General features: G+C 38.2%; 1 protein-coding gene across 2 annotated transcripts in view; it reads left to right on the plus strand.

Annotated features, from left to right (window-relative positions):
- The window catches only part of Pde3a (phosphodiesterase 3A), a 296,863-nt gene that overhangs the window by 163,699 nt on the left and 118,815 nt on the right, over positions 1-14,349 (plus strand). For both annotated transcript variants that reach the window (XR_005973556.1, XM_041644061.1), the window contains exon 2: positions 8,899-8,949. Coding sequence is in view for 1 of the 2 variants with exons in the window: in XM_041644061.1 (XP_041499995.1) it covers positions 8,899-8,949 (51 nt within the window). In the remaining variant the exon portion in view is untranslated. The remainder of the gene's footprint in view (positions 1-8,898; positions 8,950-14,349) is intronic.

A 14,349-nucleotide genomic window follows, 5' to 3' on the forward strand; every position in this document is an offset into this window, starting at 1 on the left:
GACATTGGCAATGCGTGTTAACCAGAGCATCGTGTGACCTCTTCCATTTGACAGTTTTCAATAGAAATACAGATAGTCAGACAAAGTGTCACCACAATACTATGGGAACCCACAGTCACATTTATGGTTCATGTTTTAAAGCCACATAAAGGTGAATTCAACAGTTGTTTCTACTTATCAGACTTTAAAAGAAGTTCAGTGATATAATTCATATGATTTTCAGTTTTATTTTAAAAGTCATGCTGTTTTCATTTTTAATTATTTTTAAGAGCCTTCCTTAATATGGTAGGCTAAAGAATTTCCTCAGGTTCAGTTAGTTAGCCATTTATAACAGCTTGAAATGAAGTTGTTTTAAATATTTTATATAATTAAAGGTAAGTTATATATTAACAACTATACTTATGAATATAAACACACTACATACAAATATATACACACGCACAAATACATACATAAAATATAAACAAGCACACATGCATACACACAGATATGGTTATAGCCACAAATGTAAGCTATTTTGCTTCTTTATTTTAATACTGGATTCAAAAGAATTATATGATGTTTATAGCAAATTCAACATATCAGTGTCTTTTATGAAGAAAGAGGTGATCCAAATTCAAGAACAAATAAATCTTTGAGTTATTATTTTTTTTTTTGGTCCAACTGACACTATTTCTGGATTTCATTATTTTCCCCTAATTTTCTGACATTTTTCCTAATATGAGATCATTTTTATAGATTAATTTCATGAAGTCTCCACTGCATTTTAATAATTTTCTGTGGAAAATAACCTTGAACGAGTCTTTTCATGGGCTATTATTATATAAATGGAATCTAAACGTGTAAAGAAACTGAAAACTGTTAACCCGATCCAGCCTAACAGCAGGTAAACATTCAGAAACAGCAAATGAGGTCCCTCAGTTTTTGTTTCCTACATAATTATCCAGATTGCCAGAAATAATACAAGACATTGTGTAATGAACTGTAAAGTACAGATTTACGATTGCACTCAGAGGTGATCAGTGATTTGAGTTTCAACTGAACTAAAGTCTGTGGACTTAATAAATTACAGTCATAACGCATTTGTATTTTATTTTTATAGAAATCATTTTGTTTCATCTGCTCAGAACATATGAGTTTTTTTTTTCATGAGTTGTTCTAGAATATTCTCACAGAATTGGGAAGAGTGATTTTTAGATCATTGGTTTGCTTTACTTTTTTATTTTAAAAAATCAGGTATTTTGTGGCAATGGGGACTGAACCCAGGACCTTGTGCATGTTCTAATCCAGAGCTAAAGCCAGCTTTTTGTTTTCTTGTGTTTCTAGACCTACTGTTTGCACTGGGAAATTGATGGTATTTCAGACTAGTAAACAATAAATGTGAAGGGTGGAGTCAGACTTCTGCTTGTAGAACCAACATAGATTAGGGTTCAAATTCTCTTCTTATTAAGCAATCACCAGCTTCCACCACCATAGGGACAAAATACGTGAAAATATAGAGTTTTCCAATTGCCTTAGAGAAAATCTGTCTAAATATGATTTGTGAAGCTGTGTAGAACTCATGATTGTGCATGTGTATTACATATGACTTTAATTCATGATGCATGACAAATAGTTTTAATTTTGAAGTTTTTCATATTTTGTAAGTGTTTATTGGTCTAGTCAAGGGATGAGTTTTTTCTTTCAAATTCAAGTTTATTTAGAAGTACCTACATATATCTGAATTGTACTCTTCTAAAAGAACTCAAGTGTGGTGACAATATGATATGATCATTAGTCAAGGTAAAATAACAGATGAGTATATATGCTGTACCAAGATCAGGTAAGTCATAAGTCAACATCATGTCTGAGGTGAGATTTGAACCAGTTAACCTGATGAATTCACATGGATCATCACCTCTTACTCCTAATTAATGATTCAGAAGGTCTTATAAGGAGCCTTGAGGTTGGGAAATTGCACCCTTGTTACATTGTCATAGAACATAGAGCTAAATATGTGCAACTAATTTGTGCTAAAAGAGTGAATGGATGAATGAGTGATTTTAGGAATGAATGTGTGGTACTAATGAGCTGCGCCAAAAGAGAAGTTGGTAGCTAAGCAGCAATATCTGCTTTACTGTATCCTTAAGTATGATTGCACAGCGATTGGCGTGAAGCATCATCAATTTACAGTGTTTAGAAAATTACATTTTTCTCATGTTCTACAGTTTTAAGAAAGTAGGAGAGTATGAGGGGAAGTAGATTTGAAAAAATAAATCTATCACACTAACATCTGCAATGAGTTCCCAAATGAAGGAAGATGAAATATTGAGTCTTTCTTTCTCCCCACCAAAATGGTCCTGTGCGAAAGACCCAAGAGACCATGGAATCTGATTTTTTACTTTAACAGCAAAACAGTAGGAAAAAGAAGCAATGTGATTTGCACCTAACTGACCTAGATTTTAATTTCTGTTCAATTACTATGTAATTGCTTCACCCTGCATCTTTGAATTCATTTTATATTCATAAAACAAAGTCACATGATTCTTTTAATAATGAAAGAGAATAAATTATAAGAAAAACGCTCAGAAAACCACAGAACAGATTGCAGAAAATCTATTTCTTAGAAAATTGCTAATCTTTCTTTAAGCAGAAAGAAAGTTTCCATGGAATGTTTAAATTAAATCTCCTTCCTTGAAGACATCCCCAGACTTTAATAACCAGTGTGGGTTGAAATATCACTGGTGGAATTTCCGTATGCAGAATTATGAGTGTATTTCTTCTTACAGGAAAGAGCTGTTAAGTGGGATGGTTGATTGATCAGTAAGAGTTCCTGCACTGAGAATATCAGTGCCCACTTGGCATAAATATTATGCATAATCTAAATATCGTTTCACTAATATTTGTAAGATTTAACAGCATAAGGTTAGTGAACTGGTTGTCCTTGTGAGGGGGGAAGCAAAGGAGAATTATTAAAACTTCTGAACTCAAGTGTCAGAACATTACACTTAGCAGAGATGTAGAACTTGCCGTAGAACAGCTGAGGTTTCAAACCTCAGCTCATCTGAGTTGCTAGATGAAGTCTTCTTTCTCCATTGTCTGGACTTTCTACTGCTGTCAGCTTAAAGTCAGGATCAGAGCTTCAGGGTGGATGGAGTTAAGGACCTCATGTCTATCTGTGAAAAGAAAAAAGTTTCCACGAATTTCAGTCCTTCAGTGGGCTGTGTTCAGATGTGTAATGCTCTCTTTCTGAAGCGAGATGGTTCAGCTAGCAAAATAGTTGCCACACAAGCACATGGTTCAACTCCCAAACACAAACACAAACAAAACCAAAAAAAAAACCCCACAAACAACAAACAAAAATCCAGAAGCCAAAGTGTAGTATGGTAGCACATGCTTGTAATGTGTTGCTGGGTAAGCAAAGATAGGGGTCCCTGGAGCTCGCTAATTATCCAGCCTAGGCTATATGGTAAATTTTAGGACAACAAGAGAATCCATCTCAAAATAAAAAATGGTAGATGATAGCTAAATACCAATATCCAAAGATAATCTCCAGCTTCTAAACACACACACACACACACACACACACACACACACACACACACAGAGAGAGAGAGAGAGAGAGAGAGAGAGAGAGAGAGAGAGAGAGAGAGACCGTTATCATCATCAACATCACTTTGAAAATGGTGGTTCGAAGGAACTTTTTTTTTTTCTTACTGCTTTTCCTGACAATGTAAGAAAGAGAGCATAGGAAAGACTCTATTGCCCTGGGATGTTCACAAAGGTATTTGTTTGATCTTGGGAAAGATTCTGAAGGCAAAAAAACCCCCAAAAACCTGGTACTAGTAACTTGAAAAAGACTCACTTGCTTTACCCTGTCACAAAGGACACCAGGGCACAGTTGGGTATGGAGGAACTGTGTGCTCCCTAGAGATTATTATTTTCAGGGCTCTTGACTGTATTCTGTGTAATGTAACTAACTCCTCTGCCTCCCCTATAAAACCTTCAATAAAGTCAACATCACTGATAATACCTTGTAACCTGGAGCTGATTTAAGGGTGTGGGGTATTGAAAAAACTGTAATGAAGGCTGTTTATGAGGCAGGCAGGTAGTTATATCTGGTCCACCCAAAGGCAGCTGATAATGTTTTCCAGTTTAGCTATTTAATTATAAAGGACATTAAATTGCTTTCCATATGATCTGTATTTTATTTTGCAAAGTCTCAGGTCTTGAGTGTAGAACCCGTGAGGGCTAAGAAACAAAGTGTGGGAAACTCTGTGATTATGTTGGCTTAAATCTGACTTAGTGAGATGAAAAACAAACTTCCATTGCCCCTTGCTTGAAGAGCACAGGGTAGAATTGACCTCTCACTCTTGACAACAGTAGACAAAGAAAGGAGCATCAAGGAATGTAGCAGACAGGGCTGTGCTGGTCCAAATTCTCAGTTGCATATCTCCCCAGTCCAGAAAGCTTCATCTTGGCAGCCTTTTTGCATGTGGAACCAGCAAGGTGGCCATATTCTCATACAAAATTCTGGAGTGGGAAAACCTACCTACCAAGAGATTGAAAAGCATGTGCCAGAGGGATAATATGCCAAGGCTAAATAAATTTGAACTTGCTCATCACACTGAAAACTCCATGGCCATCAAACTAAACATGGAGCCAGAAGGCCATACCCATCCAAGCTCTTATCATTTTGTGAGTCTCTCCCTCCCCTTACTCCATGCAAGGCTGAGAATCCTGCTCAAACCCTTACATGTGCTAAACAAGTGCTCAATAGGATAAGCCTACTCCATAAGGCTCAACTAGTTATTTTTTTTTCCATGTCTTCTAAAATATATGCTAGGAATAATTTCTTCTTTCTCACAGAGTCTCAGTTCTCTAGCAGCTTTGCAGACTTTCATTAACCACTCTCCCAAGATGCCTTTGTAAAGGCATTTATTTTTATACAAACAAACAAATAACGGGAGAAAGTGGCAAAGTGAAGCTCTATCAACATCGGATGAAAACATCTTACCTAAGGAGACACCATGCCAGCCTTTGTCATTTCTCACGGCACTCTTAAAAATATCTGTACTCAGACAGAGCCTTTGTGTTTCCCTGTTGCCTTCTGGCCACGCCTGTGAACTTCGTGAATTCTGTGCTTGGCAGCGATTTTGTTTTCCTTGGAAGGCAGCGTTGTGCAACATACTGCTAGCTGAAGGCCGCGATGCAGAAATTTATTATTGCGAATAGGATGGAAAGAAGGAGGAATTTATTCTGTAACGACGAAAATGACTCAATGTCAAAGGGCCGGGATGTTCTGCATGCTTCCTGTGACAAGCTTGTCTCTCTTGAAGAACGTGTAGTTTGTCCACCAGGAATAAATTTAAATATCTTTATTTTGCTCTTCTTGGTTCATGAGAACTGAAAAAAGACACAAGGGACCCCCCACCCCCATGCCCTGTCTCTCTCCCAAGACTTCTTCATCCTTTGGAAAGATTTTTGCCTGTCATGTGTAGGATTAACCTTGGTGACCTATGCCCCCAAACCTTCTGGTAAGATACTTATCACATGTCACTCCTCCAAGGAGAAATCACAGTGAATAGCCAGGGAAAATGTGTTAATAGATGGTGACAGATAGACAGTTTTCTTTTTCTGAGTTAAATAGCCATGTACTCTTTAATGAGAGCATGCTGGCATCCCCAGACCTTATGTGTTTTCCAGGGCTCATCTCTCTCTCTATCTCTTATATTTAACACATCATAAAGTCATACACACTGCTCTCAACAAAGGACTATCTCAAAAGGAGTTAATACTTTCAGATAGGTTTTCCTGAATTGCTTAGGTGCCCCGCTGCTATTCATTTATCTCAAAGATTTAGTCCATATGGGATAGATTGAATGAAGAAAACTGTCCAGTTCTACTTCTGTTCCTTGTTGTCCTTGGCCCATGCATGTTTTCTTTTTTTAAATCTAATCCCCTGACAGCTTTGATCATTTGTGAGGTAGCACTAAATCTATCAGATTGATCAAAAGCGTATCTGGATTTTTTGTTGATAGAATAACAATAGTTTGTACTTCACTCTGAAGTCCATGGGCTTCCTTATGCATACTGCCTTCCTTTTTACTCACAATCACGAGCCCAGACAGTGGGCTGCAGAACCTCTAAGCACTTTCTGAAACCCTTTGCCTTGTGGTTCTGTTTTTCTAGGAATATTTGCCACTGCTTCTGCATTATAAAGAATCACAAAAAACACTGTAATAAGCCCCATACATTCAACACTGAAATAATAAATGATAATTTAAGCTCAAATCATTTTTATTAAAAATAAAATTTAAGGGCTAAAGCCTTAAATCCATTGGGGGAAAATCCAGTTATTTTTCTTTGATGCCCTCCTTATTAAGAACATTTCTTTATCTCAGTTATCATATTTAGAGTTAATTGCTTTTTATTTACATTTTGCATATGCTATAGAAATCATGTGTAACTTTTAATGGCATTGAAAATAGTAGCAGTAGTATACATTAAAAAAATTATACCACAGTCTTGGGCTTGGGAGTTGGCTAAGCAGCTAACCAGTGTTCTTGTAGAGGACCTGGCTATGACTCCTAGCACACACAGGCAGCTGACAACCATCTGTTGAAGGCGTAACTGGCAAACAATGCCACACCAGTTTGGAATTATGATTAATAGGGTGATATTTATTTAAAGGGGAAGAAACTTACAGATAAAAGTCCCAGACAACAGCCCTCTGCGCAATCAGGAAGGAGTCTAGTCGCCGGAAACTGAACAGGAAGCGAAAAGGGTCGAGAAGGGAAGTAGCCACTTTTTTAAAGGGAGAGAGACCACGCCTCAATGGGCTGGTATCTCAGCGGCTATAGGCTGGAGGAGTGGAAGGACATCCCGCAACAATCTGTAACTAATGTTCCAGGGGATCTGATGTCCTCCGTCCTCCCTATGCTGGCCCCTAAAGACTTCCACATGTACATGACGTGCATAAACTAATGTAGGTGTGTGTGTGTGTGTGTGTGTGCGCGCGCGCACACACACACACACACACACACACACACAAAATAAATAAATCTTAATGCAAACAAACCATATTCTTTCTTGGTCAGCTTTTTTTTTTAAGCCAAATTGAGACAGTGAATTTTTGCAGTGTTCCTAAAAACTGTGATTTACAAAGTATCGAGATGATCTTGAGTTGATCTTCCTTTCTGTAATACATGGTGACTCTAATCAGTATACATTAGAAATAACATTATTCTTGGGTTTAAAACATCAACATATGTAAGATATTAATGACAGGGGAGAGGAGAAACATCATGGTTTTCTTTCTGGTCTAAGAAAAATATTGCCTTCTTGACCAGATGTCACAGGCAAATATTCTCTCTTTACTCCATGGAATATGGATTATAATATTCATTTAGATAATGAGTTGACCTGTGTTTACTGTGATAGCCATGTAGCTGACTTTGCCAGGTTATTCTCATGCTGTGGCTTGAAATCATTGTAAGGAAAGTGATGATCATAGGCGCCAACCTCCTATCCAAGTATTCTTTCTCAAACACTATACTAAATCATTTGACCACCAGCTTAGAGATCATGTCATCATACCACTGGATTCTGTGCAGAGGTCCTCTCCTTCCTGCTCTTAAAACGAGCCAATCCCAAGGCCACAAAGAGGCTGACAATTGAAATGTGTCAAGAATTGTTTTTGATAGTTCTAGAGAATAAGTAATTAAATGGCTCTAATTTAAATATTTATAAACCATATTAATTATTTGACTGATTGATTAATATTTGTGAACCTCATCAGCTTTAAATTAGAATTAATGAGCATTTACCAGAAAAGGCAGTGCCCATAAATCAAAAATTTTAAAATTAAAGCATAAAGAAATATGAACTGTGTGAACATTTAATTTTGCATAATGGTTAGTTGGATAATTTTGCCCAAATCATGTGTTAGCCAAACTATAATTAAATCATTGCAGTGGCTCTGCTGAGTACGATGGCCAGTTATGACTTGTAAAATGAGTAGCATAAATTATTACCTTAGTCTAATTTTGCCTTATCATGTCACAAGGGTTTCTCATTCAATTTTTGTTAAAGATTTTAAAGTCAAATTATAATTGTACTGTGTATTTTTCTCATATTATACCTACTGGCTGATTTTGTCTTCTGTTGGATAACAGAGTTTAACATATTGTTACTGGAGTTTTATATTTTGGTTTACTTAGTTCAAACAGTATGCTGTTTTAAGACTTATTTTTATTTCTGTTTTATGTATATGGCTATTTTTTTTCTGCATGTATGTCTGTGCACCATGTGTATGCCTGGTGTCCTTAGATGTCCATCAAAACCCCTGGAACTAGCATTTAGGACAGTTGGTTATGAGCATATAGGTGTTAGAACAGAATCTAGGTACTCCTTAAGAGGAGCAAGAGCTCTTAACCAATGAGTTATCTCTCTAGCCATAAAAGGGTATAAAATTTTAAGGACAATGGATTTGTATAGTTACCTATACATGTATAGTTGAAAATTACTAAAAATAAAATTAGCCTTCTGCTTCCTCTCGCTGACAGCGTAACACACAGTCCCACTGTTTATTTCTCTGGGTAACCACAGGGTTACTGACATGAAAGTGAAGCTTTGCACAATTTGACATGTGTCTAGAATTTCCCCGGCAAATAAGGGTAAAGTTATAGCAGATTCTTCATACCAAAGATATTCAGATAACGTTGTTACCAGTATAGGAATGCTAGTTATCAAGGCAGTTTAATCCTTCATGTTAATTTTCCCATGATTTCTACTCAATACTATTACTATTAGAACACAGATGTTAGCAGCTTAATTATTCTCTCGAAGCAAGAATAAAAATATTGGTGACATAAAATATGCATTTGATTTACCATAATTATCCTCTTGTCTTCACAGCTTATGGGTCATTCAGAATGGGACCACAAAAGAGGACCACGAGGATCCCAGGTAAATATCTTCTTCACTTTTTCAGGTTCCATTTCTTAATGCTTTGAAGAATGAGATCCTATGAAATTCAAGAAATAATAATCAGCAAACAGAGGAAGAGGCAAAACAATCATGGCATTTGTTTTATTTAAGTTAGCTGTAATTAAAGCCTGGATTTCAAGACCCACAGGCAGATGTCAGTCTTTTCCTCCTGAGACCTTTCTGGTTTCCCAGATTGCTTGGTGTTATGTGAATGTGAACTTTATATTCATCTTGACTCTGCAGGACGCATTTTGATCAACAGCCCACTCTCTTGATTTCATTCACTTCCTTTGATAATTTTCCATGTATTTTCTTTATCCCCTCCTTTATTTTCCTGTTTCTGGTTAAATATTCTGAAATATGATCATGGGTAAACTCTGAACTAATTAGAAGATTTTGTCTCTAAATTAATTGTCTTTGTCTAAGGAAAAAGAAAGATGAAAGGACCTATTATTTTTGAAAAGAAACAAATTCTAGACCTTTCTATATTACCAGACTGTTTTCATTGTCTCATTTTATGTCTTATGCAAAAGGAAAAGCTTCCATGACGCATTTATGTTTTTAATGACCTAATTAGACAATGTGGATATGTTTTTTTCCCATAATTACATTGCCTGACTGAATAAAGGCTGTGTTTCACACTCAGAATATTCTTTTTCCTCCAAGTATGTTTTGTAAAAATGTAGAAAAATATTTTTTTATAACAGCCTCTATTTACCTGACTGTAAACATGACCTCCATGACTCCCCTCCACAAAAAAAAAAAAAAAAAAAATGTGTGTGGATGGAAATTCTTAGCTCTGGTTTCATGTATGTGAATGTGTTGTGTAGTTTATGCGTTTCATTGTCAAATGTGTGTAGTAATAAGGGCGGCGGGGCTGCATCCCCAGCACCCCAGCTGCCTGACTAGCTTATGCCCGAAATAACAACACACAAACTGTATTCATTTAATCACTGCTTGGCCCATTTCTATCTAGCCTCTTCTAGGCTAATTCTCACATATTAATTTAGCCCATTTCTAATCATCTGTGTAGCGCCCCTACGTGTGCTTACCGGGAAGATTCTAGCCTATGTCCATCCTGGGTCGGAGCTTCATCGCATGCGTCTGCCTGGGAGCTGGGAGCATGGAGTCTCTCTGAGGCATCTGCTCCTGAGAGGAGAGCTGTGGAGTCTGAGCTCACTTCCTCTTCCTCCCAGCGTTCTGTTCTGTTTACTCCTCCCACCTATCTTCTAACCAATGAGGGCCAAGCAGTTTATTTTTATTTAACCAATGACCTTCCTCCATCAAATGTGGGCTGCTACTGAACGTAATTCTATAGCCATACATGCCTGTGCCACCACTGTGTGTGTGGGTAACTGTTTGTGACCGTCATAGGGAAAATGAAGTAAAGCCAATGGATGCTTTCTATTCTGCTCTTAGAAGCTGTGATTTTTTTTGAAACTTCAACCCATGCTTATTCAATATTTTTTTTTAAAAAAACAAAAGCTTCTATTATTTCTATTAAGCTATTTAGGTAAAATGTTTTACTGGGTATACAGTCTTAAAGTGCAGTGATGGAGTTGGAGCTAAAAATTGAGATTATAATGTGAATCTGTTTTCAGAGGAGCTGTGACCTTTTTGACTGAATAACTAATACAAACAAATTCCTTTGAATCAGGATTATCCCAAACACTGTGTCTTCTGCTTTTTTCTCATCTTCCATTTTCTCATTTTCTCTGGTACTTCTCTCTGTGTTCACATCTATAATATCTTAAGTCACAATTTCCTGCAAAATTCCTGTGCATAATGTATTGTTGATATGAACAGAATTAATTATGATTTCAAACCAACAAACCATAAAAAGAAACAGTCCAGGACTGAAATACAGTTTAGTGATTAAGAGAAATAACAAGTTTTGCAGAGGACCAGAATTTGGTCCCTAGCGCCCACACTGGGTGAATCAAACAATCCCTGTAACTCCAGCTCCAGGAAATCTGATGTCTCTGGGCCCCAGGGTCACTCCACACATAAATGTGCACACATACACATAATTACAAATTATAAAGATTTATTATAATAGTTAATAAGTAAATTACATAAGTCTACAGTTTTTGCTTATTACTGCCCAAATGCTTTGATGTTCATAATAGCCAAGTAACTCATTGAAGACATGTACTGCCAAAAGAATATAGTAAAATATCTACATATATTCTTTAAAACTGTGCTTCTCTATGGTCCATTGTACTGTAATTTATATTTTATCATGCACGGCAAGGGCTTTTTTACCTTTCAGCCAGCAGAGCAATTCCTCTCAATAATGTATACATTCATCCCACTTTGATTCTTCAAGTTAAATGAGAATCGTCAAAGTAAAAATGCCCACTAAGAAGTAATATCAGTTAATAGTGAATCCTTCATCCTTCAGAAATCCCAGAAAGATAAAGGAAGCACTAGGCAACGCCCCTGACCTAATTCTAATTTTCTTCCTACATTGCTACCATAAAACTCCAACATGTTGGGTAGAGCATTAATCCCTTTTTTTCTTACTGTCCTTTGAAAAACATACTACATTGTCAAACAGTTCAGCCTTTCAAAGGGAATTCCAAGCAGGCTTCATCTGAATGCCTCTCCTTTAATAGTTTACTAAGATTCTGTAATATGAAGTCCTGCTGGTTGTGGTTTCTGTCCCGCCCGGTACCCCACAGCTGGCAAGACCCAAAGAAAATCATACAGAGATCTCCATAAGTTATAAAGCTGATTGGCCCATTAGCTCAGGCTACTTATTAGCTCTTGTAGCTTATATTAACCCATTATTCTGATCTATTTTTGCCATATGGCTCGGTACCTTTTTCAGCTGGCAGGTCACATCCTGCTTCCTCGGTGGTCTGCACTGGACTGGGAGGAATCAACTTCCTCCTTCCCAGAATTCTCCTGTTCTCATTGCACCATTTCTACTTCCTGTCTTGTTTTCCCACCTATACTTCCTGCCTGGACAATCAGCATTTATTTAAAACACGACGGACAGATTACAGACAATACTCCCACACCAAGATTCGGGGACATTGGTGAAGTATCATCTCAGTTTGGTTTAATTTAGAATGGTTTGTAAGCCCTTACTCTAAGTAATTGTGGTCATGGCTTGAAATAGAGAAATTGTGGGGGTGTGGAGAGATGGCTCCATGGTTGCTGTTCTTACAGAGGACCCATTCCTAGCATCCATGTCAGGTGGCTTACAACTGCCTGTAAGTTCAGCTACAGGACATCTGAAACCCCTGGTCTTGTAGGACCCGATACACATGGGCATTCCCCACCTCCATAGACCCATAATCATACACTTTACTAAAAATAATAAAATAAATATTGAAAATAGATAGAACAATTTTCCTATTTGTAACTCCCACATGTGGCCTTTGGTAGGAAAAAAGAAAACCCTGGTAAATAAACAAAATGCAATAGGATTTTTGGTAGTTCTTTCTGTCTAGTAGAATTAGTATTACTTAATAGAAATGGTACCAGAGCTTTAGATGTTACGCAAGCCTCCAGAGGAGTATAGTGGGCACAATGAAAGCCTTTGAGTAGCGGTCTGAACTGGGAGATATCTGGGTGTATGTGAGTTTCCTGTCTAGCACCTCTTTAAACCCTACTGGGTAAAGTATGTTACAGGAAGACTTGATGTAAGTGCCACACAGTATTCATGGGATGGGTACTGTCACAGGGCTGAGACGGAGAATGCCCTATGATGTTGGTGAGATTATAGGGGAGATGTAAGGAAGGCCAAGAGTTTGAGCATTGGGAGATTCTGTGCCATAAACAGAGGCCTTCATAGGGAAAATGGGAACTTCACAGTGAGTGCCGGCAAGTGAAGAGCCTGGGTGGTAATTCCAGAAGGAAGCTTCACACAAATGGTTTCTTTTAAAAAAAAAATTCAATTTATTTTACATGCCAATCCCATTCTTCTCTCCCTCCTTTCCTCCTGTTCCCTCCCTCTACCTCCTTTCTACCCCCCATGACCTCCTGAGAAAGGGTAAGGCCTCCCATGGGAAGTCAAAGGGGCCGTTCTAGCTGCACTGTGGCCAAAGAGCAAACATCAAACTAAGGGACTATTCTAGCTGCATCGTGGCCAGAAGAGAGGAAATCTCAAACTGGAAATGCCAGTTGCACATGTGGTAATTTAACTACAGCAGCAGATAGACTCCCAGAAGAATAGTTGAAAAGAAAAACAGAAGAGAGGCCCCTTCTTGGGAATTACTCACTGGTAGAATTGAGATGAAGCCAGGGAGGGGGTTTCTGTGTGCACGTCGTCTCAGAAGTCAGCAAGGAGAGAAAATGAGTAAGAACTGTGCAGTACTGTCAGGGAAAAGAAGGCTGAGACCCCAGACTCAGGGAAATGAGAATCATGGGAAATACCTCTGGGCGGACCACTAAGCCACTAGTGAGTGTGAGCAAAGTGCTTTTGATAACGAAATTGTGGTAGAAACGAGAATCCAGGAGTTGATCCAAGATTACGGTAAAATGGAAAAGCTCTGTCCAAAGAAAGGAAGGACGGGAGTGGGGCAGCCACAGGAAGGAGTGAAATGCTGAGTATCCTAGTTATCAGCAGACACAATGTGGAAGAAAGCAGGCTCCAAGGCCTGCTGCCTAATGACAGTCAAAAGTGCTGTCGTGGGGCAGAACTCAGCTTTGTTCAAAGGGCTCCCCCAGGATTCTGCGTGTAAGGTTTTCCTTCATGCAGTCCACTTCATCCTCCCACTCTGTCCTAGCCATTTACCCCAGACCAACAGAACTGATTATGTTCTCAGATAAACACCATAGTGGAGAACCCCCTCCCCAGATCACAAGCATGTATGGAAAGACTTTGGAAAAGTAATAAGATACTTGTCCCACAGCTACAGAAGAAATGGGACCAATCATTCAAAATGGTAAGTAGGCTGGCAACCTTCTCTTGGTAGGCAGGGTGCCTGCGTGCCTCTGTGTGTGTGTGTGTGTGTGTGTGTGTGTGTGTGTGTGTGTGTGTGACATGAAGGGAGATCTTGAATGATGGAATTAATGTTGTAAATATCTAAGAAGGGCTGATTTGAGCTGTGAACAGCAAAGAAACTTAACAAAAGAAGGGGTGACCGCTCATACCGGTCACCCCAGCATTTAGAAGTATGAGACAAAGAGTGTGAGGGGAAACTTGAGCTATAGGGCAAGATCTTATCTTAATAATTAATTAATTAGTTGGTAGGTAGCCTATCCACAAACTGCAGGGCTGTTTTATTAGTAGTGCCTAGTGTTCTGAACAGCAAATTCTCCTGAGTTTATCCTAAGCCAAATAAGGGAGGGCGAGAAAATGGCTCAGTAACTGACAGCACACACCACTCTTGCAGAGGACCCAGTTTTGGTTCCCATCACACAGGT

The sequence above is a fragment of the Microtus oregoni genome, unplaced genomic scaffold (assembly GCF_018167655.1).
Source record: "Microtus oregoni isolate MIOR12 unplaced genomic scaffold, Mior012 000002F_ref0000024, whole genome shotgun sequence".
Taxonomy (NCBI): Eukaryota; Metazoa; Chordata; class Mammalia; order Rodentia; family Cricetidae; genus Microtus; species Microtus oregoni.